Source organism: Phaenicophaeus curvirostris, chromosome 5 (assembly GCF_032191515.1).
Source record: "Phaenicophaeus curvirostris isolate KB17595 chromosome 5, BPBGC_Pcur_1.0, whole genome shotgun sequence".
Lineage (NCBI taxonomy): Eukaryota > Metazoa > Chordata > Aves > Cuculiformes > Cuculidae > Phaenicophaeus > Phaenicophaeus curvirostris.
This window is the reverse complement of record NC_091396.1, coordinates 2,064,450-2,090,791: the sequence shown is the minus strand read 5'-3', so window position 1 is coordinate 2,090,791 and position 26,342 is coordinate 2,064,450. Positions and strand designations below refer to the sequence as shown.

Below are 26,342 nucleotides of genomic sequence, written 5' to 3'. Positions count from 1 at the left end.
GGGGTGTCCATGATTTTGGGGGGGGGGGTGTCCATGATGGGGGGCTTGGTCCATGATGGGGGGGTTGGTCCATGACTTTGGGGAGGGTCCATAGTTTAGGGGTGTCCATGATTTTAGGAGGGGGGGGGTGTCCATGATGGGGGGGTTGGTCCATGATTTTAGGGGGGGTCCATTATTTGGGGGGTCCATTATTTGGGGGGGGGGCAGCACCCAGTAAGGCAACGGGGGCAAGGGAGGAGCTGCCAGGTTGAGTTTTGGGGGGGGGGTGATGGCTCAAGGGACCCCAGGGGTCCCTGGTTTGGGGGCGGGAGGGGTGAGGGGGGGGGTCCCTGAGTTTGGGGGGGGGGGGTCCCCTAGACGTGCCCGTTCTCGAGGCGGCTGAGCTGCTCCTCCAGGCGGGTGATGCGCTGGCCCTGCTCGGCTACCAACGCCCGCAGCGTGGCTACCTCCTGCAGCACCTCCTCCAGGCGGCCCCCCCCCTGCCAGAGGAACCCCCCCGTCACTGGGGGGACCCCCCCCCCCCGCCCCACAAAACCCACCAGAGACACCCCCCACCCGCAGAACCCCTCTAAGGGTGGTGGGACCCCACTCAGCAGGACCCTGGTGGAACCCCAACCCCACAAGAACCTCCCGAGATCCATCAGTGGGACTCTGGACCCCCCCCAGAGACCCCCCCATTGTCCCAACCAGAGAGCCCCACCCTACAGAGACCCCCACCCAATCCAAGACCCTATGGACACCACCCAGAGACCTCCAGCCATGGTTCCATCCAGAGAACCTTACCCTACAGAGACCCCCACTCACTCCAAGACCCTATAGATGCCACCTAGAGACCTCCAGCCATTGTCTCATGCTGAGACCACCCCCTCAGAGACACCCACTCACTCCAAGACCCTATAGATGCCACCCAGAGACCTCCACGCATGGTTCCATCCAGAGAACCTTACTCTACAGAGACCCCCACGCACTCCAAGACCCTATAGATGTCCCCCAGAAACCTCCATCCATTGTCTCATGCTGAGACCACCTCTTCAGAGACACCCACTCACTCCAAGACCCTATAAATGCCACCCAGAGACCTCCAGCCATGGTTCCATCCAGAGAACCTTACTCTACAGAGACCCCCACTCACTCCAAGACCCTATAGATGCCACCTAGAGACCTCCAGCCATTGTCTCATGCTGAGACCACCCCCTCAGAGACACCCACTCACTCCAAGACCCTATAAATGCCACCCAGAGACCTCCAGCCATGGTTCCATCCAGAGAACCTTACTCTACAGAGACCCCCACTCACTCCAAGACCCTATAGATGCCACCTAGAGACCTTCACCCATGGTTCCATCCAGAGACAAACCCCGCAGAGACCTCCACCCATGGTCCCATCCAGAGAACCTTACCCTACAGAGACCCCCACTCACTCCAAGACCCTATAGATGCCACCCAGAGACCTCCACCCATTGTCTCATCCAGAGAACCTTACCCTACAGAGACCCCCACTCAATCCAAGACCCTATAGATGCCTCCTAGAGACCTTCACCCATGATCCCATCCAGAGACAACCCCCCCAGAGCCCCCCACCCGCTCCACCACCCTACAGATGCCCCCCCAGCCCCCCCCATCACCCCCAATCCCCCGTTACCGTGGGTGCCGGGTTGGTGGGTGCCGGTGGGGTGGGGCGGGTGGGCGCGGGGGGCGCGGTGGCGGGGGTGGCGGCGGTGGCGGGGGGGGCGGGGGTCCCACCATCGTGCAGGAGGCTGCGTCGTCCCCCCTTGGTGTCGCGCTGCTTGCTGGGGACGTAGGCGAGACGCAGGGACACCAGCACGGGCCCCGCCGTGCGCCCCGCAACCCACTCGTCCGCCGCCAGCGCCGCCTGCGCCCCCGCCGTGTCGGGGTACAGGTCGTCCTGGAACAGGTCCGACTGCGGGGACACCAGCCAGGGGTGGGGACACAGCGGGGACACCGCTGACCGCCCCCCCCAGACCCACCCCCAGAGCCATGAGGAGCACCTCCCAGTAACCCATCACACACCCAACTGGGGCTCCCTCCCAGTAACCCATCACAGACCCAACAAGGACCCCCATCCAGACCCCATGGGGACCCCCTCCCAGTAACCCATCACAGACCCAACTGGGACCCCCATCCAGACCCCATGGGGACCCCTCCCAGTAACCCATCACAGACCCAACTGGGACCCCCACCCAGCCCCATGGGGACCCCCTCCCAGTAACCCGCCACAGACCCCATGGGGACCCCTCCCAGTAACCCATCACACACCCAACTGGGACCCCCAGCCAGGCTCCATCTCCTGCCCAAGGACCCCAAACAGACCCAACTGGGACCCCCACACAGGCTCCATGGGGACCCCCTCCCAGTAACCCAGCACAGACCCAGCTGGGAACCATCCCAGTAACCCATCACGCACCCAACTGGGATCTCCACCCAGTAACCCATCATGCACCCAACTGGGATCTCCACCCAGTAACCCGTCACACACCCAACTGGGACCCCCACCCTGCCACCATCTCCTGCTCAAGGCCCCCAAAGAGCCCCCCGTGACCCTGAGGAGGGGGTGTCCCCCCCAAGTCCCCACGCACCTTCCTTGGCACCGTCATGATGATGGGCTCACACTTGCGCTCGTGAAGCTTGTAGAACCTGCCGGGGGCGGGTAGAGGTGGTCATGGGGTGGGGGGGGACACACGGAGGGAAATGGGGTCCCCTCGTTGTCCCCAGGCCCACCTGGCGATCTCGCACTTGCTGACGTCCAAGCCGCGCTTGGGCATCCAGCCCATGCCCCGCTGGGGCTCCTTGCTGGTGAAGGTGTTGAGGAAGTGGATGTAGGGGGGCTCCTCCGTGATCTCAAAGTACCGGATGCTCGAGTCGCCCTGGGGAACGCGGCGTTAGCGGGGTCCCCGAGTGGGGAAAGGGGACGGAGGGGACACGGTGGGGTCGTACCTTCCCGCAGACGTAGACCACGTTGGTGTCGGGGTCGTAGAAGGGGAGCAGCGTCCCGTTGCTGGAGTCCAGCTCCTGCAGTCCCATGGGTTCCTCCAGGTTCTCCTGGAAAGGGGGACATGGGGTCAGCACCGTGGGGCACCCCGACGCAGTCCCGTGGGACCCCCGGAGGTGCCCTCCTCACCGGGTCCCACAGCGCCAGCTGCCGCTCGCTCATGCGACTGAAGCCGGTGGTGAAGATCTTGCCGTCGGCCAAGAAGATGGCCCTCATGGGCCGTGCGCCCTCGTGGGCTCGTTCCTTCTCCTGGGAAAGGGACAGGGGTCAGCGGCGCTGTCCCTAAAGCCTGGGGACACCCGAGGGACGAGGGAATCATAGAATCACAGAACCACCAGGTTGGAAAAGACCCATCGGATCATCGAGTCCAACCATTCCCATCAATCACTAACCCATGTCCCTCAGCACCTCGGCCACCTGGCCCTTAAACCCCTCCAGGGAAGGGGACTCAACCCCCTCCCTGGGCAGCCTCGGACACTGACCAATCACCCTTTCCAGGAAATATTTTTTCCTGCTGTCCAGCCTGAGCCTCCCCTGGTGGAGCTTGAGGCCATTCCCTCTCGTCCTGTCCCCTGTCCCCTGGGAGAATAGCCCAGCTCCCTCCTCTCCACAACCTCCTCTCAGGGAGTTGCAGAGAGCAAGGAGGTCTCCCCTCAGCCTCCTCTTCTCCAGGCTGAACCCCCCCAGCTCTCTCAGCCGCTCCTCTTCTTCTCCAGCCCCTTCCCCAGCTCCGTTCTCTTCTCTGCACTCGCTCCAGAGCCTCAACATCCTTCTTGTGGGGAGGGGATCAGCACCCCAGGGTGGCAGAGGGAGCAGGGGACGGGACACCCAGAGGACACGGCCACCCAAGGCTGGTGGGACAGCAGGGAGCGTCGGGGACAGCGCTGGTGGGTCTTCCCTGAGGAACGGGGCAGGATGGAGGCCTGGGGACACCGGGGGGACTCACGGCCACCACGGTGCCCCGTCGGGGGTCGATGACGCGGATGCTCTTGTCCTTGCAGGCGGTGCAGAAGCGGGAGCCGTCGCGGCTCCAGCTGACGCTGTAGATGAGGTCGGGGTGCAACCCGTCCAGCCGGTACAGCTCCTCCGACGTCCCCACGTTCCAGATCAGCACCACGTTGTCACAGCCTGGACGGGAGCAGAGACACCGGCCAGTCGTGGAGCGGGTTGGGTTGGATGGGACCTCAAAGCCCATCCAGCTCCACGTCCCCTGCCAAGGACAGGGACACCTTCAGATCCTGGAGAGCAGCTGGAGAAGGGATGAGGAGCAAGCCCAGAGGGGCTTCGTTTGGGCATCAGGAGGTGGGGAGGACGCGGTTGTGGGCACGACCGGGCTGGAGAACCCGCGTGATGCTGAGGCATCTCATGCATGGGGAGAACTCCAATAAAACCAGCGAGCGGAGAGGGATGGTGCCAAAGTGACTCCAAAAAATAATGGATTGATGGAGCTACCACTGTCAGAAAGGGCCTCAGATTCCAGGGAGGGGGTTGAGTCCCCTTCCCTGGAGGGGTTTAAGGGCCGGGTGGACAAGGTGCTGAGGGACATGGGTTAGTGATTGATGGGAACGGTTGGACGCGATGATCCGGTGGGTTTTTCCAACCTGGTGATTCTATGATTCCCCAGCGAGGGGATCATGGAGTGGTTTGGGATGGAAGGGACATCAAAGCCTGTCCAGTTCCTACCCCAGGGACACCTCCCACTGGATCAGGGGCTCCAAGCCCCATCTAACCTGGCTTTGAACCCCTCCAGGGATGGGGCAGCCACCGCTGCTCTGGGCAACCTGCACCAGGGCCTCCCCACCCTCTTCGTGAAGAATTTCTCCCCAGGATCTCATCTCAATGTCCCTTTTTCACCTGAAAACCATTCCCCTCGTCCTATCAAGACCCCCTCTGCAGCTTTCCTGGAGTCCCTTTCAATACTGGAAGATACCCTAAGGTCTCCTTGGAGCCCGCTCTTCCCAGGCTGAACAACCCCCACTCTCAACTCGTACAGGAGGTTCTCCAGCCCTCGGATCATCTCCGTGGTCACCTGAGCTCCACCCCAACCCCATCTTTTGGTGCCCCCAGCCCGTACCGGCGCTGAGCAAGACGTTCTGTGCGGTTGGGTGCCAAGCGATGATGCCCACGCGCTTCGAGTGCCCTTCCAGCACCACCACCGGCTCCGTCAGCGGCTGGCTCAGCCCGTTCTCCGGGATCTGCCAGACCTGGGGGGCAGAGGGGGTGGTGGGCAAAGCCGGGGGGACCTCCGATGGCGCCCCTGACCCTCCCCGAGCCCCCGTGCCCCTCCTCACCATGACGGTGCAGTCCTCGGAGCCGCTGGCGATGACGTGGTCATCGTGGGGACACCACTCGATGTCGAGGACGGGGCCCGTGTGCCCGCACACCGTGGGGTACGACTTGTCGATGCGTCCGGTCTGGGGACAAAAGGGGACACGAGGACGGGGTCACCCATCAGCGTGGCCACCCCAGCTCCTCGTTTCCAGCATCTCGGAATCGCCGGCAGCGGCACCTTGTGCAAGGGGAGGACGAGGAAGGCGCCGCCACCGCTGGCCTCGACGATGATGGCGACGAAGGACGGGTTGACGGCGCAGAAGGTGCTGTCCCAGGTGACACGGGACACGCGGATGTCATCGTAGCACTGCTCCGTCTTCACCGGCTGCCCAAAGACGTGCCGGAATTTGCTCTGCCGCACCACCTTCCGGAACGACATGGCTGGGGCGCACCCCAGGACGGCCTCAGCACCCCAAAATCAGGCTCCCTGCGGGGGTGGCGTTGTCCCTGTCCCCAACCCCCGGGGGAAAGGGTGGCTCGGCTCCTCCTGCACCCGCCAGGAAAAGCAACCTGGGACAGGGAGTGTCCCTGCTGGGATGGGGACACGGGTGGCCCTTCCAGAGGTGGGGATGGGGACAAGGAATGTCCCCTTGGGTAGAGGGATGGGGACAGAAAGGAGGGCAGGGACAGCAGGGAAGGGGCAGGGGATGAGGAGGGCAGGGGTGGGGACAGGGATGGGGACATGGAATGGGGACGGGGATGACCCTGCTGGGGAAGGGGACAGGGATGAACCCCTTGGAAAGAGGATGGGGGGACCTTGGGAGACCAGGAAGGGGACAGGGATGGGGACAGGGGTGACGCTCTGGGGAGGAGGTTGGGAGGACCTTGGGGGACAGGGATGGGGACAGGAATGACTCTGCTGGGTAAGGGGACAAGGATGGGGAGAGGGATGACCTCTAGGGAAGAGGACAGGGGGACCCTGGGGGACAAGGATGGGGACAGAGATGAGGATGGGGACAGTGATGGGGACAGGGATGACTTTGCTGGGTAAGGGGACAAGGATGGGGACAGGGATGGGGACAGGGACTGGGATGAGGATGGAGTGACCTCTGTGGAGGAGGATGGGGTGGACCTTGAGGGACAGGGATGAGGACAGAGATGGGGACAGGGATGAGGACAGGGATGGCTCCTAGGGAGGAGGATGAGGGGGGACCTTGGGGAACAGGGCTGGGGAGCGGGACTGGGATGGGGACAGGGATGTGTGGAGGAGGACGGGGAGGACCTCGGGGGGCAGGGATGGGGACAGGGACCAGGAACAGGGATGGCCCTGCTGGGTAAGGAAACGGGAATGGGGACTGGGATGAGGATGGGGACGGCCTTGGGGGACAGGGATGAGGGGACAGGGATGGGGAGGACCTCGGGGGACAGGGATGGGGAGGACCTCGGGGGACAGGGATGGAGACAGGGATGGGGACAGGGATGGGGAGGACCTCAGGGGACAGGGATGGGGACAGGGATGGGAAGGACCTCAGGGGACAGGGATGGAGACAGGGATGGGGACACGGATGGGGAGGACCTCGGGGGACAGGGATGGGGACAGGGATGGGGACTTGGGGATGAGGATGGGGAGGACCTTGCGGAACAGGGATGGGGACAGAGATGGGGACAGGGCTGGGGAGGACCTCGGGGGACAGGGCTGGGGACAGGGATGGGGAGGACCTCAGGGGACAGGGATGGGGACAGGGCTGGGGAGGACCTCAGGGGACAGGGATGGGGACAGGGATGGGGAGGACCTCGGGGGACAGGGCTGGGGACAGGGATGGGGACAGAGATGAGGATGGGGACAGTGATGGGGACAGGGATGACCCTGCTGGGTAAGGAAACTGGAATGGGGACTGGGATGAGGATGGGGACGACCTTGGGGAACAGGGATGAGGGGACAGGGATGGGGAGGACCTCGGGGGACAGGGCTGGGGACAGGGCTGGGGAGGACCTCGGGGGACAGGAATGGGGACAGGGATGGGGACAGGGATGGGGAGGACCTCGGGGGACGGGGATGGGGAGAGGGATGGGGAGAGGGACGGGGAGGACCTCAGGGGACAGGGATGGGGACAGGGATGGAGAGGACCTCAGGGGACAGGGATGGGGACAGGACCTCAGGGGACAGGGATGGGGACAGGGATGGGGAGGACCTCAGGGGACAGGGATGGGGACAGGGATGGGGAGGACCTCAGGGGACAGGGATGGGGAGAGGGATGGGGAGAGGGACGGGGAGGACCTCGGGGGACGGGGATGGGGAGAGGGATGGGGACAGGGATGGAGAGGACCTCAGGGGACAGGGATGGGGACAGGACCTCAGGGGACAGGGATGGGGACAGGGATGGGGAGGACCTCAGGGGACAGGGATGGGGACAAGAATGGGGAGGACCTCAGGGGACAGGGATGGGGACAGGGATGGGGACAGGGATGGGGACAGGGATGGGGACAGGGATGGGGCCAGAGCCGGGGCTGAGGGCCCGGAGAGGAGGGTGTGGAGGACGCTGGGGGGGCCAGGGCCGGGTCTGCTCCAGGGCTGGGGTGCGGGGTTCGCCCTGGAGGCCGGGGATGGGGTTCGGGGGGGGGGGAGGGGGGGGCGCTCCCCGGGGCCGCCGCCCTCACTCACCGCGGCCGGGGGGGAGGGAGCGATGGCGCCGCCCCGCCCCGCGCCTGCGCCGGGACCCGGCGAGGAGGCCGCGCCTGGAACCGGGCCTCGAACCGGGCCTGGAACCGGGCCTCACCCCCCTAGTCCTGGAACGAGCCCTAGAACCGGGCCTGGAACCGGGCCTCACCCCCCAGCCCTGGCCCCTCAGCCCTGGAACGAGCCCTGGAACCAGCCCTCACCCCCCAGCCCTGGCCCCTGTCCCTGTCTCTGTCCTCATCCATGTCCCCCCAGCCCTGTCCTGATCTCTGTCCCCAGCCCTGTCCCCCAGCCCTGTCCCCCAAGGTCCCCCCCCCATCCTCCTCCCCAGGGGTGATCATCCCCGTCCCCTCATCCCTGGCCCCCCAGCCCTAGTCCCCCAGTCCTGTCCCCCAGCCCTGTCCCCATCCTTGTCCCCACCCCTGTTTCCATCTCTGTCCCCGCATCCCTGTCCCCATCCCTGTCCCCCATCCCTGCCCCCCAGTCCTGTCCCCATCCATCCCCATCCCTGTCCCCATCCCTGTCCCTCTTCCCTGTCCCCCCATCCCTGTCCCCCATCCGTGTCCCCCAGTCCTGTCCCCATCCATCCCCATCCCTGTCCCCACCCCTGTTTCCATCTCTGTCCCCCCATCCCTGTCCCCATCCCTGTCCCTCTTCCCTGTCCCCCCATCCCTGTCCCTCATCCCTGTCCCTCTTCCCTGTCCCCCATCCCTGCCCCCCAGTCCTGTCCCCATCCATCCCCATCCCTGTCCCCACCCCTGTCCCTGTTCCCTGTCCCATCCCTGTCCCCCCATCCCTGTCCCCCATCCCTGCCCCCCAGTCCTGTCCCCATCCATCCCCATTGCTGTCCCCATCCGTGTCCCCACCCCTGTTTCCATCTCTGTCCCCCCATCCCTGTCCCCATCCCTGTCCCCATCCCTGTTCCCCCAGCCGTGTGTCCCATCCCTGTCCCCTGTCCCCATCCCTGTCCCCCCAGCCGTGTGTCCCATCCCTGTCCCCTGTCCCCATCCCTGTCTCCATCCCTGTCCCCATCCCTGTCCCCTTACCCAGTGGGATCGTCACGGTCCTCATCCCCATCTCTGTCCCCCAGGTCCCTCCCTCCTGCTCTGCAAGTGTCACCCGTGTCACAGAATCAATCGTAGAATCATAAAATCATAGAATCACAGAATCACCAGGTTGAAAGATCATCGAGTCCCACCAGATCATCGAGACCCACCAGACCATCGAGTCCAACCATTCCCATCAAACACGAAACCATGTCCCTCAGCGCCTGTCCCTGCAGGCAGCGTCACCCCATGGACAAGGTCCCCCTGTGGGGCAGAGTCCCCATGGGGCAGTGTCCCCGTGGGTCAAGGTCCTCCCGTGGGGCAGGGTCACTGCGGGGTTGGATCATGCCTTGGGGCAGGGTCACCTCATGGGGCAGGGTCCCCATAGGTCATGGCCATGGGGTGAGAGCGTTGGGGACATTGCTGGGTGCTGGGGACAAGGGTGGTGGCCATGGGGTGAGAGCACTGTAGAGGTTGGTGGGTTCTGGGGACATGGGGGGTGACCATGGGGTGAGAACACTGGGGACATGGGTGGTGGCCATGGGGTGAGAGCACTGCAGATGTTGGTGGGTTCTGGGGACATGGGTGGTGGCCATGGGGTGAGAACATTGGGGACATGGGTGGTGGCCATGGGGTGAGAGATCTATGGACGTTGGTGAGTGCTGGGGACAAGGGTGGTGGCCATGGGGTGAGAACATTGGGGACATGGGTGGTGGCCATGGGGTGAGAGATCTATGGACGTTGGTGAGTGTTGGGGACAAGGGTGGTGGCCATGGGGTGAGAGATCTATGGACGTTGGTGAGTTCTGGGGACAAGGGTGGTGGCCATGGGGTGAGAATGTTGGGGACATGGGTGGTGGCCATGGGGAGAGAGCACTGCAGATGTTGGTGGGTTCTGGGGACAAGGGTGGTGGCCATGGGGTGAGAGCACTGGGGACATGGGTTGGGTGTTGGGGCTCCAGGTGGTGGCCATGAGGTCAAAGCGTTGAGGCCACGGGTGGTGGCCATGGGAGGGAGCACTGGAGACATGGATGGTGACCGTGGGGTGATTGTTGGGACATCGTTGGGTACATTGGTTGGTGCTGGGACTCAGAACGTGGTCCTAGACGTGGCCGTGGCTGCCAGTGGTGGCACCTTGGCTTTGTGACTGTGCCCTGGCACGAGGCCATGACCGATGGCGGTGGCCGATGACCGTTTCCTGCGGTTAATCACCGCTAATTGGCTTTGCGCGGCCCCACGGAGCCCACGGGGGCCTCCTAAGAGGATTTCCCCGCTCCTCCTTCAGGCTCGGCCACCGCGAGGTCCTGCTCTTTGCCCACCCATGCCACGCTCCCGGGGGGACAAGGGGGTCCCCAAGGACACGGAGTCCCCGGGCAAGGGGAAAGGAGGGGAGGGGGGTGAGAAAAGCCCCAAAGCTCACGAAGACGGAGGCGCCCCAGGCACCAAAAGCCCCGGTGGCCACGGGCAGAAGAACAGCAAGAAGGGGGCTGGGGACGCCCACAGCGCGGCCACCAAGACCTACTCGCCCTTCCTGAACACCGTGTTTGGCAAGGTGGGACACGGGGACAAGGTTGGGGTGCTCTGGGATCCTAGGGATGGAGGGGACATGGAGTATGGGGATAGGGTTGAGATGTTCCAGGATCCTAGGGATGGAGGGGACGTGGAGTATGGGGATGGGGTTGAGATGTTCCAGGATCCTAGGGATGGAGGGGACATGGAGTATGGGGATAGGGTTGAGATGTTCCAGGATTCTAGGGATGGAGGGGACGTGGAGTATGGGGATGGGGTTGAGATGTTCCAGGATCCTAGGGATGGAGGGGACGTGGAGTATGGGGATGGGGTTGAGATGTTCCAGGATCCTAGGGATGGAGGGGACGTGGGGTATGGGGATGGGGTTGAGCTGTTCCAGGATCCTAGGGATGGAGGGGACGTGGAGTATGGGGACGGGGTTGAGATGTTCCAGGATTCTAGAGATGGAGGGGACGTGGGGGCATTGAAGATGGGGTTGGGGACACCCCATGTCCCTGGTGATGGGGGGGACATGGGGACACTGGGGATGGAGGAGATGGAGGCACTGGGGATGGGGACACCCCAAGGCCTGGGGGATCTAGGGGATGGAGGGGACGTGGGGGCACTGGAGATGGGGTTGGGGACACCCCAAGGCCCTGGAGATGGAGGGGACGCAGGGACACATGGGATGGGATTGGAGACACCAGGGGACGGCGTGGAGCTGAGCTGGCACGGGACACCTGCTGGTCCCTCACCTCCAGGAGCGTGAAGACCCCTCGGCAGCACCCCTGGGCTCCTGGGGGTGCCAGGGTGGGTGGTGGGACAGGGGACATGGGGAGCAGGACAGGGCGGGTGGGGGACGCTGGCGTGGGGCAGGGCTTTGCCTCCAATCCCTCTAATCCCTCACGACAGAGTTAATTTTGGCCCACGCTTAACGAAGGTGACACGGCGGGTGGCTGGGGTTGGGGGGGTTGGGGGGGAGGTTGGTGTTCCAGGACTGATTCTGTTCCCACCCTTGGTGCACCTGGAGCAGGAGCGGGAGCTGTCGCCGGAGGAGCTGGATGGTGAGCACGGGGCCACCAGGGGCTGGGGAGCGTGGGGGGCACGTTCTTGTGGAGGCATCTGCCCTGGGGTTCAGTGACGTGGGGACATGGGGCATGGAGGCATCTGCCCTGGGGTTCAGTGTCATGGGGACATGGGACATGGAGGCATCTCCTATGGGGTTCAGGGGCATGGGGACGTGGGACATGGAGGCATCTGCCCTGGGGTTCAGTGTCGTGGGGACGTGGGACATGGAGGCATCTGCCCTGGGGTTCAGTGTCATGGGGACATGGGGCATGGAGGCATCTGCCCTGGGGTTCAATGTCATGGGGACATGGGACATGGAGGTATCTGCCCTGGGGTTCAGTGCCTTGGAGACATGGGACATGGAGGAATCTCCTATGTGATGCAGTGACGTGGAGACATGGGACATGGAGGCATCTGCCCTGGGGTTCAGTGCCTTGGGGACATGGGACATGGAGGAATCTCCTATGTGATGCAGTGACGTGGAGACATGGGACATGGAGGCATCTCCCATGGGTTCAGTGTCGTGGGGACGTGGGACATGGAGGCATCTCCCATGGGTTCAGGGGCATGGAGGCATCTGCCACGGGTTTCAGTGCCATGAGGCCACGTGCCGTGGCCCCACATCCGTGGTTAACCCTACCCCGTGGTGGCACGGTGCGTGGTGGACCTCCATACGTGACGTGGCCCCTGCCCGCGTGTCCCGGCAGAGCTGCTGGACGCCTTCAAGGAGTTCGACACGGACCAGGACGGGTACATCAGCTACAAGGACCTGGGCGCCTGCATGCGCACCCTGGGCTACATGCCCACCGAGATGGAGCTCATCGAGATCTCCCAGCACGTCAAGATGAGGAGTGAGCGGCGGGGTGGTCCCGGTGGGGCTGGGGAGGAGGTCGGAGGGGGAGGAGGTCGGAGGGGCGCTGAGGTTGTCCCTTCCCTGCTCGCAGTGGGCGGCCGCGTGGACTTTGAGGACTTTGTGCAGATGATGGGGCCGAAGCTGCGGGAGGAGACAGCCCACATGGTGGGCGTGAGGGAGCTCAAGATCGCCTTCCGGGAGGTAGGGACACCCCCACGGGGACAACCACGGGAGGGGACACGGGCATGGAGGGGATGGAGACCAGGGGAAGACCGTGGGGTGATCATGGGGGGACAGTGACCCAGCCATGGAGGGAACAATGACCGTGGGACGATGGTGACCATGGGGATGACCAGTGAGCATGGAGGGGATGAAGAGCATGGGAAGAGCATGGGGTGATGGTGACCATGGGGGTTGGTGGCCATGGGGATGATGATAGACTTGGAGGGAACAATCACCATGGGGTGATGGTGACCATGGAGAGGTGGTGACCACAGGCATGGAGGGGATGATGACCATGGGAAGACCGTGGGGTGATGGTGACCATGGGGGTTGGTGGCCAAGGGGATGATGATAGACACGGAGGGGACAATGACCATGGGGTGATGGTGACCATGGGACGACAATAGACATGGAAGGAACAATCACCATGGGGTGATGGTGACCATGGGGTGATGGTGACCATGGGGGTTGGTGGCCATGGGGATGATGATAGACACGGAGGGGACGATGACCGTGGGGTGATGGTGACCATGGGATGACAATAGACATGGAAGGAACAATCACCGTGGGGTGATGGTGACCATGGGGGGACAGTGACCACAGGCCTGGAGGAAACAATGACCATGGGAAGACGGTGACCACGGGGATGACCAATAATCATGAAGAGAACAATCACCATGGGGTGATGGTGACCATGGAGTGATGGTGACCATGGAGAGGTGGTGACCACAGGCATGGAGGGGATGACGACCATGGGAAGACCACGGGGTGACCAGAGGGAATGATGAGGATGGGGGTGACCACCGGCGTGGAGGGGATGACGACCATGGGAAGACCGTAGGGTAATGGTGACCATGGAGAGGTGGCGACCACCGGCGTGGAGGGGACGATGACCGTGGGGTGACGGTGGCCCTGGAGGGAGGGTGGTGACCCCACGCTGGTGGGCGCCGCAGTTCGACATGAACGGGGACGGCGAGATCAGCAGCGCGGAGATGCGAGAGGCCATCGCGGCCCTGCTGGGGGAGCAGCTGAAGGCGCAGGAGGTGGACGAGATCCTGCAGGACGTGGACCTCAACGGGGACGGGCGCGTGGACTTTGACGGTGAGGAGGTCCCCCCGGTTCCCACGGCGCGAGGTTGGGACGAGGTCGGCAGGGCTCAGCCCCGGGTCTCCTCCTCCTTCGTCCCACAGAGTTCGTTATGATGCTCTCAAGGCGGTAACGAAGCCTCCTTGGCGCAGGAGAAGACCTCCTGAAGCCTCCTTGGCGCAGAAGACCTCCTGGATCCTCGTCAGGAGGTCCCTGCCCGGCTAACCGGCCTGTCCTCCCTGCCATCAGTAGGGTTCAGAGTGAACAGCTGGAGCTGAGGTCACCTCTGAGAGCGGGGTGGACGCGAGACCCTCGAGCTCAGCAGTGCCCGGGGATGGGGACCCAATAAACCCCCTTGAGCAGAGTGGGGGGTGTCTGATGGTCCTTGGGGTGGGGTGGGATGTCCCCAAGGCCTGCCCACCCGGGGAACCACCAGGGGACAGGGATGGGGGACAGGGATGGGGGACAAGGATGGGGACAGGGATGGGATGGGATGGGATGGGATGGGATGGGATGGGATGGGATGGGATGGGATGGGATGGGATGGGATGGGGTGGGGGGACAAGGATGAGGGGACAGTGATGGGGACAGGGATGAGGGGACAGGGATGGGATGGGATGGGGGAACAAGAATGGGGGGACAGGGATGGGGACAGGGATGGGGACAGGGATGAGGGACAGGGATGAGGGGACAAGGATGAGGGGACAGGGATGAGGGGGACAGGGATGGGGATGGATGGGGGGACGGGGATGATGGGACAGGGATGGGGGGACAGGGACAGGGAGACAGGGATGGGGACAGGAATGGGGACAGGGATGGGGGGACAGGGATGGGGGGACAGGGAGGGGGGGACAGGGATGGGGGGACAGGGATGGGGGGACAGGGATGGGGACAGGGATTCGGGGACAGGGATGGGGACAGGGATGGGGACAAGGATGGGGGGACAGGGATGGGGACAGGGATGATGGGACAGGGATGGGGGGACAGGGACGGGGAAACAGGAATGGGGACAGGGATGGGGGGACAGAGATGAGGGGACAGGGATGGGGGACAGGGATGGGGGACAGGCATGGGGACAGGGATGGGATGTGATGGGGGGACAGGGATGAGGGGACAGGGATGAGGGGACAGGGATGGGATGGGAGGACAAGGATGAGGGGGCAGGAAAGAATGTGGGGGTCAGGAAGGGATTGGGAACCCCCTGACAAAAAGAGGGGGGGGCTGGTCCCTGGGAAGATGGGGACCCCCCCAAAATGTCCCCTCCAGGCAGGGAAGTGTGTGTGTTGGGGGGGCGAAAGTAGCTCCGCTGGGGCTCGAACCCAGGTCCTTCTGCGTGTAAAGCAGACGTGATCACCACTACACCACGGAGCCGCTGGAGGGGGCTGCACCCCCAGCCCCATGGGGGGGGACCCCAACCCAGACCCCCCCCGTGCGACTGCGGGGGGGAGGGACACACAGGAAGGGTTTGGGGGGCACAGGGGGCTCCCACAGGCTGGGAAGGGGCAGCAGGGAATGAAGACTGAGGATTTGGGGGGCACAGGAGGGGGTTGGGGGGCACCCGAGTACCACAGGTAACACCAAGGACAAGAGGTGGGGGTTTTGAGGGGCACGGGGGGGGTCCCACAAGCTGGGAAGGGGCAGCAGGGACAAGGAACAGGGGTTTGGGGGGGACAAGAGGGGTTTGGGGGGCACAGGGGTTCACACAGTTAACAATGAAGACAAGGGGCAGGGGTTTGGGGGGGCACAGGGGGTCCCCCAGTGTGGGAACAGGCAGCAAGGACAAAGAAGGAGGATTTGGGGGGCACAGGAGGGGTTTGGGGGGACACAGGGGGGCTCACAGGTAACACCAAGGACGAGGAACAGGGGTTTTGGGGGTCCAAGGGGTCCCCGAGTCTGGGAATAGGCAGCAGGACCAAAAGAGGATTTTGGGGGGCACAGGAGGGGTTTGGGGGGACACAGGAGGTCCCACAGGGGCAGGGAAGTGGGACGCACGGGAGGGATTTGGAGGTCACCCCAGGGTGGGAGGGACGAGGAGCCACGTACTCCCCCTCTCAGTGACAGTTGGGGACCTGCAGGAAAAGGGGGAACCAAGGAGATATTGGGGGGCACCTGGAGGAGGAGGAAGGCTGGGGAGCATCAGCCCCCCCCAACCCTGCACCCCCAAATCCCAGAGCCGCCCGGGTAGCTCAGTCGGCAGAGCATCAGACTTTTAATCTGAGGGTCCAGGGTTCAAGTCCCTGCTCGGGCGCTGCCCCCCTCTCTTTTTGGGGTGCAGGAAAACCCCCCCGTTATCCCTCTGTCCCCCCTCCACTTTGCCAGGAGCCTGGGAGCACCCCCAAACCAGCGCCCACCCCCCCAAAATCGAGCAGAGGCAGCCAGGCTGGGGCAGTCACAGATTTTAATTTAAGATTCATCCTGGAGGGAAAAAAAAAAAAAAGAGGGGGAAGGAAAAAAAAAAAACCAAACCAAAAGGCATCATACACCCCCCCAACCTTTTATTTTGGGGGTGCAGAGACCCCCCTCCTCAGCCTCCCCCCCCCCCCGGTCCCTGTAGTGTTTTGGGGTGCAGGGATGGATGGGAGAGACACCCCCCCCCTGCTTCCGAAACCTGGGAAGGCACCTCAACGGGGGGCCCTGCGGGTGGGGGGGGACCCCAGGATGAGGGGGGGACCCCAGGATGGGAGGGGCACCCCAAAAAGGAGGGACAGGGCCCCCTCAAGAAGGGTCTGGGTGCCCCAAAAAGGAGGGACAGCCCCCTCCCTTAATGAAAGGCCCCCCCTTCTACATATAATATACACCTATAGAACAGAGTGGGGCGCAGTGGGGGCCCCCCAAGAACTCGAGGAACCAAAATAGAGGGGAGAGACCAAGGCCAGCCTTGGGCTCGCCCCCTCCCCCCAAAATCTGGGTGGTGAATTTCCATGCCCCCCCCCCCCCCCCCAAATTCTGGCTCCCCCCTCCCTGCTCTGGGCATCAAGGTCAGTTTGGATGGACTAAGGCAACCGCGGCAGGCGAGCGCGGGCGGTTAAGACAGACGGACAGACAGACGGGAGCTGCGTTCCGGCTCCCCTGGCAGCCGGCCGGGCGCCTTCGTCCCCCCCCCCCTCAAAAAACAACCCCTCGGCGCTCAAAAAATGTCCGGGCACAAGGACCAGTCCTGTTTCTCCTTGCTCTCCCAGTAACCGCCCTTGTAGACGTGCGTCAACTCCTGCGTCACCGCATCCTTCTTCCTCTCGAACCACAGCGGCTTGTAGGGATCGTGGGGCGTTCCTGGGGGGCAGAGAGAGGGGGTGAGGGATGGGGGGGGGCCAGAGAGAAATCACAGAATCACCAGGTTGGAAGAGACCCACCGGATCATGGAGTCCAACCATTCCCATCAATCACTAACCCATGTCCCTCAGCACCTCGGCCACCCGGCCCTTAAACCCCTCCAGGGAAGGGGACTCAACCCCCTCCCTGGGCAGCCTCGGACACTGACCAATCACCCTTGCCAGGAAATATTTTTTCCTAATGTCCAGCCTGAGCCTCCCCTGGTGGAGCTTGAGGCCATTCCCTCTCGGCCTGTCCCCTGTCCCTTGGGAGAAGAGCCCAGCTCCCTCCTCTCCACAACCTCCTCTCAGGGAGTTGCAGAGAGCAATGAGGTCTCCCCTCAGCCTCCTCTTCTCCAGGCTGAACCCCCCCAGCTCTCTCAGCTGCTCCTCTTCTTCTCCAGCCCCTTCCCCAGCTCCGTTCTCTTCTCTGCACTCGCTCCAGAGCCTCAACATCCTTCTGGTGGGGAGGGGCCCAGCACTGACCCCAGGATTCGAGGAGCGCTCTCCCCAGGGCCGAGGCCAGAGGGAGAAGAACCTCCCTGGCCCTGCTGGCCACGCCGGGTCTGATCCAAGCCCAGATGCCCTTGGCCTTCTTGGCCCCCTGGGCCCCTGCTGGCTCCTGTTCAACCAACCCCCCCAGGTCCTTCTCCTCCAGGCAGTTTCCAGCCAGCCTTCTCCTAGGCTGGAGCTGCTCAGGGTTGTTGTGCCCCAAGGGCAGGACCCGCCATTTGGCCTCGTTGAACCTCCTGCCGTTGGTCTCAGCCCATGGATCCAGCCTGTTCAGATCCCTTTGGAGCCTCCCTACCCTCCAGCAGATCCACACTCCCACCCAGCTTAGTGTCATCTCCAAACTTGCTCAGGGCGCGCTCGATGCCTTCATCCAGGTCATTGATAAAGACCTTGAACAGGGCTGGACCCAGCTCTGAGCCCTGATGGGGGTCCCCGAGCCTTTCCTCACCGTCCTCGGTGGCCCGGGCGGCCTCGGCCTCGCGTCTCTTGCGGGAGATGCGTTGTTTCTCCTCCAGCCGTTGTTTCTCAGCGTTGGCTTCGTCCCAGCGGCCGTTCTCCATCAGGCGCTGGTCGGGGCGCCGGCGGCTGTCGGTGGGCGCCGTGCCGCTCTCCGGGGCGTTGAGGGTCAGCGCCAGTTCCGAGAAGTAGTACATGTTCTCCGCGTATTTCCTGAGGCGAGGAAGAGGATGGAGCTCAGCCCTCAACACCCTTGGGCTTCACATCCTTCGCTGAGGGCCTGGAGACAACTCCCTCCCAGCTCTTGGAGACCTTATCCCATGTTCTGGAGGGCTTGCTTGGAGACTGCTCCCTCCAAGCTCTTGGACACCTTATCCCACGTACCTCAGGGTCTAGAGATGGTTCCTTCTCAACTCTTGGAAAACCTTATCCCACAGCCCTGAGGGCCTGGAGATGGCTCCCTCCCAGCTCTTGGAAAACCATAACCCACGTCTCTCAGGGCCTGGAGAGATTTCCCTCTCAGCTCTTGGAAAACCTTATCCCATGTCCCTCAAGGCCTGGAGATGGCTCCCTCTCAGCTCTTGGAAAACCTTATCCCATGTCCCTCAAGGCCTGGAGATGGTTCCCTCTCAGCTATTGGACACTTTATCCCATGTTCTAGAGGGCCTGCTTGGAGACATCTCCTCCCCAGCTCTTGGGATAACTTATCTCATGTCTCCAAGGGCCTGGAGACAGCTCCCTCCCAGCTCTTGGGACACCTTCTCCTACTCACGGGAGCGGGTTCCGCTTCCACAGCAGCACGCGGTTCTCCTCGCTCTCGTGGATTCTCTGCCGTCCCTCGGCTCCGTTGTCCCCAGAGCTTTGTGTCACCTTGTAGCAATCCATCTTCTCATCCCAAGTGCCCAGCAGGACAAAGTGCACCTTCCCCGTGGGGTCCATCACCTCCCCAGTGACCTGGTGGGACAGGGGACAGCCTGAATCCAGACACCTCGGAGCCACAAGAACCTCAGAGCATCCCATCCCTCCTTCCCACATCCCTACCTTCCTTGCCACGTCCCGGGAGAAGTAGCTGTAAGGAACAAATTTGAGGAGACATTTGTCACCCGTCTTGTGGTTGACGATCTCGATTTCACCCGACTGTGGAGAGGAAGAAGAGGGGGAAGAGGGTCAGAAAACCACAACGTGCGGGATCCACATCTCCGTGGGATCCACATCTCCGTGGGACCCACATCTACGTGAGATCCACATCTACGTGAGATCCACATCTCCGTGGGACCCACCTCTATGTGGGATCCACATCTCTGTGGGATCAACATCTATGTGCGATCCACATCTCCGTGGGACCCACATCTATGTGAGATCCACATCTCTGTGGGACCCACATCTCCGTGGGACCCACATCTCCGTGGGACCCACATCTATGTGAGATCCACATCTCCGTGGGACCCACATCTATGTGAGATCCACATCTCCGTGGGACCCACATCTATGTGAGATCCACATCTCCGTGGGACCCACATCTATGTGAGATCCACATCTCCATGGGACCCACATCTCCATGGGACCCACATCTATGTGAGATCCACATCTCCGTGGGACCCACATCTCCGTGGGACCCACATCTCCGTGGGACCCACATCTATGTGAGATCCCCATCTCCGTGAGATCCACATCTCCGTGGGACCCACATCTCCGTGGGATCCACATCTCCGTGGGACCCACATCTATGTGAGATCCACATCTCCGTGGGACCCACATCTCCGTGGGACCCACATCTATGTGAGATCCACATCTCCGTGGGACCCACATCTATGTGAGATCCCCATCTCCGTGGGACCCACATCTCCGTGGGACCCACATCTCCACATGGGTACAAACAGGTTTCTTCCCACCTGGTCTATCCAGAGCTTGCCCACGATGATGTTGTGCACGGTGGTGGTGACCTTTTTCCACGTGTAGTGGTTGCCCGAAGAGTGGAAGACGCAGTGGATGGTACCTGAGGAGAGAAAGTTGCCTTGGGAATGGTTCCTTGGGGTTCAGGTGGTCCTCAAATCGCTGTGATCCCACACGCGGCGCAGTATCCGTCCCTTCCCAAGCGTCTCTCGGCGTGGGACTCACCCAGAGGCATGATGGAGAGGTATTTGCCCCTGAACTTGCTGGTGATTTTGATCTCCTGGCGAAGCGTCCAGCCGTGCTTGGAGTCGGCGTGGTGGGCAGCGGCCGGCGGGTGGTGGCTCACCTGGCCGGGAGAGGAGACGGGTCAGTGCCGGCCACCCGGACCCATCCCGAGGGTCCGGAGCAGCGGGACCGGCCGGCACCTGCTCGCAGAGGGAACGGTAGCCGTTCTCCTCCAGGCGATCCAGCTCGAAGGTCTCCCCGAGGAGGGGGTTGAAGGGTTTGCTAGTGCGGAAGACGGTGGTGGAGTAAGAGGAGACGGTGAAGGCGGCCACGTAGCAGAGCTGCTCCAAGGAACTCTCGCACTTGGCCGCTCGGTCGAGGAGCTCGTGGTATTCCAGGTCCTCGGTCAGGCGCTGCAGCATGGACAGGGGCTCGTTGAAGTTCACCTGGAGGGGAACCAGAGGTCAGAAGGGGTTCCTGGGGTTCTCCGAGCCCACCGGACGCCTGCCTTCCCGCTCACCGGCATGGGGATCTTGGATAACTCCTTCCCGATGCAGTTCTTCATGATGCTCCAGAGGTTGAGGCTGTAGTTGGGTTTGTAGGGAATGCGCGTTCTCTTCTCCTTCTTGGTGTCCTCGACTTGGTGTTTGTACTGGGGGCAAAACCAAGGCTGCTGAGACCCCCCAAACGTCTCGAATCCACCCCAAATCCGCTCCTCCGAGAGCCAGCTCAGCGCAGAAACCCCCTCCCCGTCCCACCTGCTCGTCCAGGCTGATGTCGCTGCTGGTGCCGCTGATGTTGCTGCCGGTGCGCCTGGAGCGGGAGGAGAAGGGCAGGATCAATCCCGAGGAGAACGCGGCGAGCGGGAGGGCAACCCCACGCCTCTCGCACACTCACTTGTGGCCCATGCTCTCCAGCGGCGCCGTGATGATCTCCGGCGCGTCAAAGAACTCGTTGTCATCGTCTTCGTCGCTCAGGTCTCCTTTGGCGGGGCAGCACGGATCTGGGAGAGGGAGGACGGGTTCAAGGGTCCTTCCAGTTTCCCCCAGGAGGGAAGCGGAGGGGCTCCCATCACCTCCAGCCGGGTGAGGAGCCACACGCCGCCCCTGCCAAGGCGGACAAAGCTTCTGAGGAGCAGGGCAGCTTCCTAGGGGTCAGTGATGTGATGGAAGGTGAACCTGGCTCAGGAAAGGGGCTGGAAGCAGCCCTGGACACAGCACTGTTGGCCTCCTCGATCCCTGTCTTGCACCACCAGCTCCGTCCAGCCCTGTTCAAGGTCTTTATCAATGACCTGGATGAAGGCATCGAGTGCACCCTGAGCGAGTTTCGAGGTGACACTAAGCTGGGTGGGAGCTGGATCTGCTGGAGGGTCGGGAGGCTCCAAAGGGATCGGAACAGGCTGGATCCATGGGCTGAGACCAACGGCAGGAGGTTCAACGAGGCCAAATAGCGGGTCCTGCCCTTGGGGCACAACAACCCTGAGCAGCTCCAGCCTAGGAGAAGGCTGGCTGGAAAGTGCCTGGAGGAGAAGGACCTGGGGGGGTTGGTTGAACAGGAGCCAGCAGGGGCCCAGGGGGCCAAGAAGGCCAAGGGCATCTGGGCTTGGATCAGACCCGGCGTGGCCAGCAGGGCCAGGGAGGTTCTTCTCCCTCTGGCCTCGGCCCTGGGGAGAGCGCTCCTCGAATCCTGGGGTCAGTGCTGGGCCCCTCCCCACCAGAAGGATGTTGAGGCTCTGGAGCGAGTGCAGAGAAGAGAACGGAGCTGGGGAAGGGGCTGGAGAAGAAGAGGAGCGGCTGAGAGAGCTGGGGGGGTTCAGCCTGGAGAAGAGGAGGCTGAGGGGAGACCTCATTGCTCTCTCCAACTCCCTGAGAGGAGGTTGTGGAGAGGAGGGAGCTGGGCTCTTCTCCCAAGGGACAGGGGACAGGCCGAGAGGGAATGGCCTCAAGCTCCACCAGGGGAGGGTCAGGCTGGACAGCAGGGAAAAATCTTTCCTGGAAAGGGTGATTGGGCAGTGTCCGAGGCTGCCCAGGGAGGGGGTTGAGTCCCCTTCCCTGGAGGGGTTTAAGGGCCGGGTGGACGAGGTGCTGAGGGACATGGGTTAGTGATTGATGGGAATGGTTGGACTCGATGATCCGGTGGGTCTCTTCCAACCAGGTGATTCTATGATTCTGTGATCCTTGCCCCACCAGCTCCATCCCATCCCACCAGGTCCCCCTCCGCCAGCCCCAAGGACGTGGCGCGGGGGCTCCTGACGTCCCGGTGGTACCTTTGGCGGAGCCGCCGGTGCCGGCCGCGCTGGCGGGCAGGACGGTGGCCCCACGGAAAGCCCTCTCCAGGTGGTTGTGCTGCTTGGCCAGCTGCTCCAAGGTCTCCTCCAGCCGGATGCGCTGATCCCGCTCGTGCTGCAGCGATTTCTGCCATTTCTTGCTATGGGTTTGCGCCAGCACCAGAAAATCCCGGCAGGCCTGCCAAGAAGAGGGTCCCACCACCACAAGGTCCGCGTCTCAGCCCCAACGGACGCCCCTGCCCTGCCCCACGGCGCGTGGGGTGCCCGGACTCACGTTGATCATGGCGTTGGAGGTGATGCGGAAGAGGGTGGCTCGTTCGTTGACCTGCTTGATCTTCTCGGTGCTCTCGGCCGGCAGCCGGAGGGTCTCCAGCTCGCTGAGGGAACGCTGCAGGGCGGTGCCGTGCTTGGCGATGAGGTCGTTGCAGGTGCTCAGATCCTCCACCTTGCTGGACAGGGTGCGCAGCGTGCTCTGCAGCTCCGTCTTGTCCGTCTGTGACACCGACTCGTCGCCGGAGTCATCTGCCAGCGGGATGGGACATTAGCCGGGGGGACTCTCTCCTCCCAGGGGATGGGGGAGAACTGGAGAATGGGTTGAGTTGGAAGGGACCTCAAACCCATCCAGTTCCAACCCCAGGGACACCTCCCACTGGATCAGGGGCTCCAAGCCCCATCCAACCTGGCCCTGAACATCTCCAGGGATGGGGCAGCCACCACTGCTCTGGGCAACCTGTTCCAGCATCTCACCACTCCCATGATGAAGAAGTTCTTCCAAATGTCTAGTCTCAATCTGTCCTCCTCCAGCTTATATCCGTTCCCCCTTGTCCTACCACCACAAGCCTTTACGAACAGCTCCCCAACTTTCTTGTAGCTCCTTTCACATTCTGGAAGGTCTCTATAAGGTCTCCTTGGAGCCTTCTCCAGGCTGAACAAGCCCAACTCTCCCAGCCTCAGATCATCCTCGCAACCCTCCAGGCTCAGAAGGAGCTGGCGTCGCTACCCGGCTCCACGAGGACCCCCACGAAGCCATCGCAACGCGAGCAACGTACCCGACTCCTCCAACATCTTGACGGCTTTGGCCTTGGCGAGCTCCAGCGCGGTGACCCAGCGTTGCCGCTCCACCTCCGAGCTGGCCTTGAGGTGGTAGGTCTGGGCGCCGCCGTTGGAGATGATGAAGTTGCAGGAATCCTCCACCGTGATGTTGGCCGTCGCCAGGTTGATGGTGCCGCGGCAAGTGTGCCTCATCTCCGCCTTGGAGCTGCAAGAGAAGGTTGGTCGTGGGGAGCTTGGAGGTGGCTCGTAGCCCAGCGGGGCAGCGGCCAAGCCCGCGGGAGGCCGGGGAGGGGGGCGGCATTCCCAGCTCCGCAGGCAGCGCTATTAATAGGGCTCTGCCGGGCGCGGCGGGCACGCAGCCGGCGTGGGGTTTCACTGCCTGTGCCGGGTGTCACCGCCGGCGTGGGGGTCACCACCAGCGCTGGGGCTCACCACCAGCGTGGAGGACCCACCATCAGGTTTCAGCACCAGCGTGGGGGTCCCACCACTGGCACAGGGTTCACCACCAGCATGGGGGTCTCACCACTGGCACAGGGTTTCACCATGGGGTCTCACCACCAGCATGGAGGTCCTACCATCAGATTTCACCACCAGCATGGGGGTCCCACCATCAGGTTTCACCACCAGCATGGGGGTCCCACCATCGGGTTTCACCACCAGTGTGGGGGTCCCACCACTGGCACAAGGTTCACCACCAGCGTGGGGGTCTCACCACCAGCGTAGGGTCTCACCACCAAGTTTCAGCACCAGCATGGGGGTCCCACCATCAGGTTTCACCACTAGCGTGGGGGTCCCACCATCAGGTTTCACCACCAGCGTGGGGGTCCCATCATCAGGTTTCACCACCAGCATGGGGGTCCCACCATCAGGTTTCACCACCAGCATGGGGGTCCCACTATCAGGTTTCACCACCAGCGTGGGGGTCCCACCACTGGCACAGGGTTCACCACCAGCATGGGGGTCCCACCACTGGCACAGGGTTCACCACCAGCATGGGGGTCTCACCACCAGCGTGGGGTTTCACCATCAGGTTTCACCACCAGTGTGGGGTCTCACCATCAGGTTTCAGGACCAGCGTGGGGGTCCCACCACTAGCACAAGTTTCACCATTGGCGTGGGGGTCTCACCACCAGCACGGGGTTTCACCATTGGGTTTCACCACCAGCATGGAGGTCCCACCATCAGGTTTCACCACCAGCATGGGGGTCCCACTATCAGGTTTCAGCACCAGTGTGGGGGTCCCACCACTGGCACAGGGTTCACCGCTGGCATGGGGGTCTCACCACCAGGTTTCAGCACCAGCATGGGGGTCCCACCATCAGGTTTCACCACCAGTGTGGGGTCCCACTATCAGGTTTCACCACCAGTGTGGGGGTCCCACCACTGGCACAGGGTTCACCACCAGCATGGGGGTCTCACCACCAGCGTGGGGGTCCCACCATCAGGTTTCACCACCAGCACGTGGGTCTCGCCGCTGCCGTGGGTTTCCCCCTCCCGGTACCGGCTTTCGGTGCCGGTGCCAGCTCAGCTCCCGACGCTCCCCCTTAGGCCTCTGCTCCCCATTGCCGGGAGGGCAGGAGCTCCCTGTCCCGGGCTGCCTTTCCCCGCTCCTACTGGGCTTTCCCGGTGCCCCCCCCGCTCCACCTTTCCCCGTTCCCCCCGGAGCCGCGGCCGCTCGGGGCGGGGAAACCCGGGAGGCGTCGCCCCAAGGTCACGGCGGGGGGGGAAGAGGGTGGGTCACCGTACCGGTAGTAGCTGAGGAGCCCGTTGCTGAGCACGAACCAGCGGCGCTGGTAGCCCTTGATGTAGTTGGTCCACTTGAAGAGCCACCCCTCGCGGGCCGAACCGGCGCCGCCCGCCCCGCCGCCACCGCCTCCTCCTCCTCCTCCGCCTCCTCCTCCTCCTCCTGGCGCTGCCGGCGGGGCGGGGAGGGCCGGGGCGGCGCCGGGGGCGGCGGGGAGGGCCATGGGGCCCGGGAGAGCCGCCGCCACGGCGGCCGCGGCCGGGCCCGGGGGTGCGCGCAGCTCCGCCATCGCCGCCGCTGACGTCACTACGGCGCGCCCGCGCCGCGCCCATTGGCGGGAGGCGGCCCCCCCCCCCCCACACCGCGCACGCTGATTGGGCGGAGAGAGCCGAGAGGGGCGGGGCCGCGCTCTGATTGGAGGAGACGGCGGGGAGGGGGCGTGGCTTGCGCGCCTATTGGTTGGTTGCGCTCACTGACTCAGCCGCGCGCTGATTGGTGGAGAGGGCGGGGCCTGCGCTCCCATTGGCTGTTTCAGCTCTCTGACTCATCCATAAGGATTGGGGGGGGGGTGTCCGGTTCTTGCACCCCCTAAGGATAAGAGGGTCCTGTCCTTGCACCTCCTGAGCTGGGGGGTCCTGTCCTTGCACCCCCTAAGGATGGGGGGGGCCTGTCCTGCACCTCCTAGGAATGGGGGGGCTCCTGTCCTTACACCCCCTGAGCTGGGGGGTCCTGTCCTTGCACCCCTTAAGGATGGGGGGGCCTGTCCTGCAACCCCTAAGAATGGGGGGGGGGGATCCTGTCCCTACATCCCCTGAGCTGGGGGGTCCTGTCCTTGCACCTCCTTAAGGATGGGGGGGCCTGTCCTTGCACCCCTTGAGCTGGGGGGTCCTGTCCTTGCACCCCTTAAGGATGGGGGGGCCTGTCCTGCACCCCCTAAGAATGGGGGGGGATCCTGTTCTTGTACCCCAAGAGCTGGGGCAGATCTCCCCTTGCACCCCCTGAGCTGGGGGGGGTCCTGTCCTTGCACCCCCTGACCTGGGAGGTCCCCGCCCCTGCATCCCCTAAGGATGGGGGGGGTCCTGTTCTTGCACCCCAGGAGTTGGGGGGCCCTGTCCCCACACCT

The 26,342-nt window shown here is 63.4% G+C and overlaps 3 protein-coding genes and 2 non-coding genes across 5 annotated transcripts; 2 read left to right on the top strand and 3 right to left on the bottom strand.

Annotated features, from left to right (window-relative positions):
• Positions 1-83: 83 nt before the first annotated feature.
• On the bottom strand, positions 84-5,753 carry CORO1B (coronin 1B). The gene is made up of 10 exons (XM_069857287.1): positions 5,519-5,753; positions 5,301-5,423; positions 5,084-5,213; positions 3,956-4,137; positions 3,139-3,258; positions 2,955-3,059; positions 2,739-2,884; positions 2,597-2,654; positions 1,642-1,920; positions 84-479 (listed from the first exon to the last, which is right to left on the bottom strand). Exons 1-10 carry the CDS (start codon positions 5,717-5,719, stop codon positions 354-356), a joined length of 1,470 nt encoding a protein of 489 aa, XP_069713388.1. The 5' UTR covers positions 5,720-5,753; the 3' UTR covers positions 84-353.
• Positions 5,754-9,967: 4,214 nt separating this feature from the next.
• CABP4 (calcium binding protein 4) lies at positions 9,968-14,104 on the top strand. The gene is made up of 6 exons (XM_069857294.1): positions 9,968-10,554; positions 11,545-11,575; positions 12,287-12,430; positions 12,524-12,633; positions 13,608-13,755; positions 13,845-14,104. The coding sequence occupies exons 1-6, from the start codon at positions 10,177-10,179 to the stop codon at positions 13,871-13,873; spliced, it is 840 nt and encodes a 279-aa protein (XP_069713395.1). The 5' UTR covers positions 9,968-10,176; the 3' UTR covers positions 13,874-14,104.
• Positions 14,105-15,038: 934 nt separating this feature from the next.
• TRNAV-UAC (transfer RNA valine (anticodon UAC)) lies at positions 15,039-15,111 on the bottom strand. The gene has a single exon. It is a non-coding gene; the product is annotated as a tRNA-Val (tRNA).
• An 804-nt stretch (positions 15,112-15,915) lies between these two features.
• Positions 15,916-15,988, top strand: TRNAK-UUU (transfer RNA lysine (anticodon UUU)). The gene has a single exon. It is a non-coding gene; the product is annotated as a tRNA-Lys (tRNA).
• Positions 15,989-16,121: 133 nt separating this feature from the next.
• On the bottom strand, positions 16,122-25,523 carry OSBP (oxysterol binding protein). The gene is made up of 14 exons (XM_069857235.1): positions 25,222-25,523; positions 23,472-23,680; positions 22,697-22,944; positions 22,402-22,600; positions 21,033-21,138; positions 20,894-20,948; positions 20,656-20,787; positions 20,336-20,581; positions 20,136-20,256; positions 19,910-20,013; positions 19,059-19,154; positions 18,790-18,971; positions 18,010-18,230; positions 16,122-17,010 (listed from the first exon to the last, which is right to left on the bottom strand). Exons 1-14 carry the CDS (start codon positions 25,506-25,508, stop codon positions 16,868-16,870), a joined length of 2,349 nt encoding a protein of 782 aa, XP_069713336.1. The 5' UTR covers positions 25,509-25,523; the 3' UTR covers positions 16,122-16,867.
• Positions 25,524-26,342: the final 819 nt, after the last annotated feature.

What these genes read in the sequence shown, in the direction of transcription:
- CORO1B (XM_069857287.1), bottom strand. Translation starts at nt 5,719, where the DNA reads ATGTCGTTCCGGAAGGTGGTGCGGCAGAGCAAATTCCGGCACGTCTTT. An exon ending in GAACGTCTTGCTCAGCGCCG is followed by an intron (nt 4,138 to 5,083) that starts GTACGGGCTGGG and finishes GCTCCCGTCCAG; the next exon opens with GCTGTGACAACGTGGTGCTG. An exon ending in TCATGACGGTGCCAAGGAAG is followed by an intron (nt 1,921 to 2,596) that starts GTGCGTGGGGAC and finishes GTGTCCCCGCAG; the next exon opens with TCGGACCTGTTCCAGGACGA.
- CABP4 (XM_069857294.1), top strand. Translation starts at nt 10,177, where the DNA reads ATGGCGGTGGCCGATGACCGTTTCCTGCGGTTAATCACCGCTAATTGG. An exon ending in TGAACACCGTGTTTGGCAAG is followed by an intron (nt 10,555 to 11,544) that starts GTGGGACACGGG and finishes CACCTGGAGCAG; the next exon opens with GAGCGGGAGCTGTCGCCGGA. An exon ending in CGGGCGCGTGGACTTTGACG is followed by an intron (nt 13,756 to 13,844) that starts GTGAGGAGGTCC and finishes TTCGTCCCACAG; the next exon opens with AGTTCGTTATGATGCTCTCA.
- OSBP (XM_069857235.1), bottom strand. Translation starts at nt 25,508, where the DNA reads ATGGCGGAGCTGCGCGCACCCCCGGGCCCGGCCGCGGCCGCCGTGGCG. An exon ending in CCCGGGACGTGGCAAGGAAG is followed by an intron (nt 18,972 to 19,058) that starts GTAGGGATGTGG and finishes CTGTCCCACCAG; the next exon opens with GTCACTGGGGAGGTGATGGA. An exon ending in TGGAAGCGGAACCCGCTCCC is followed by an intron (nt 18,231 to 18,789) that starts GTGAGTAGGAGA and finishes TCCTCGCCTCAG; the next exon opens with GAAATACGCGGAGAACATGT.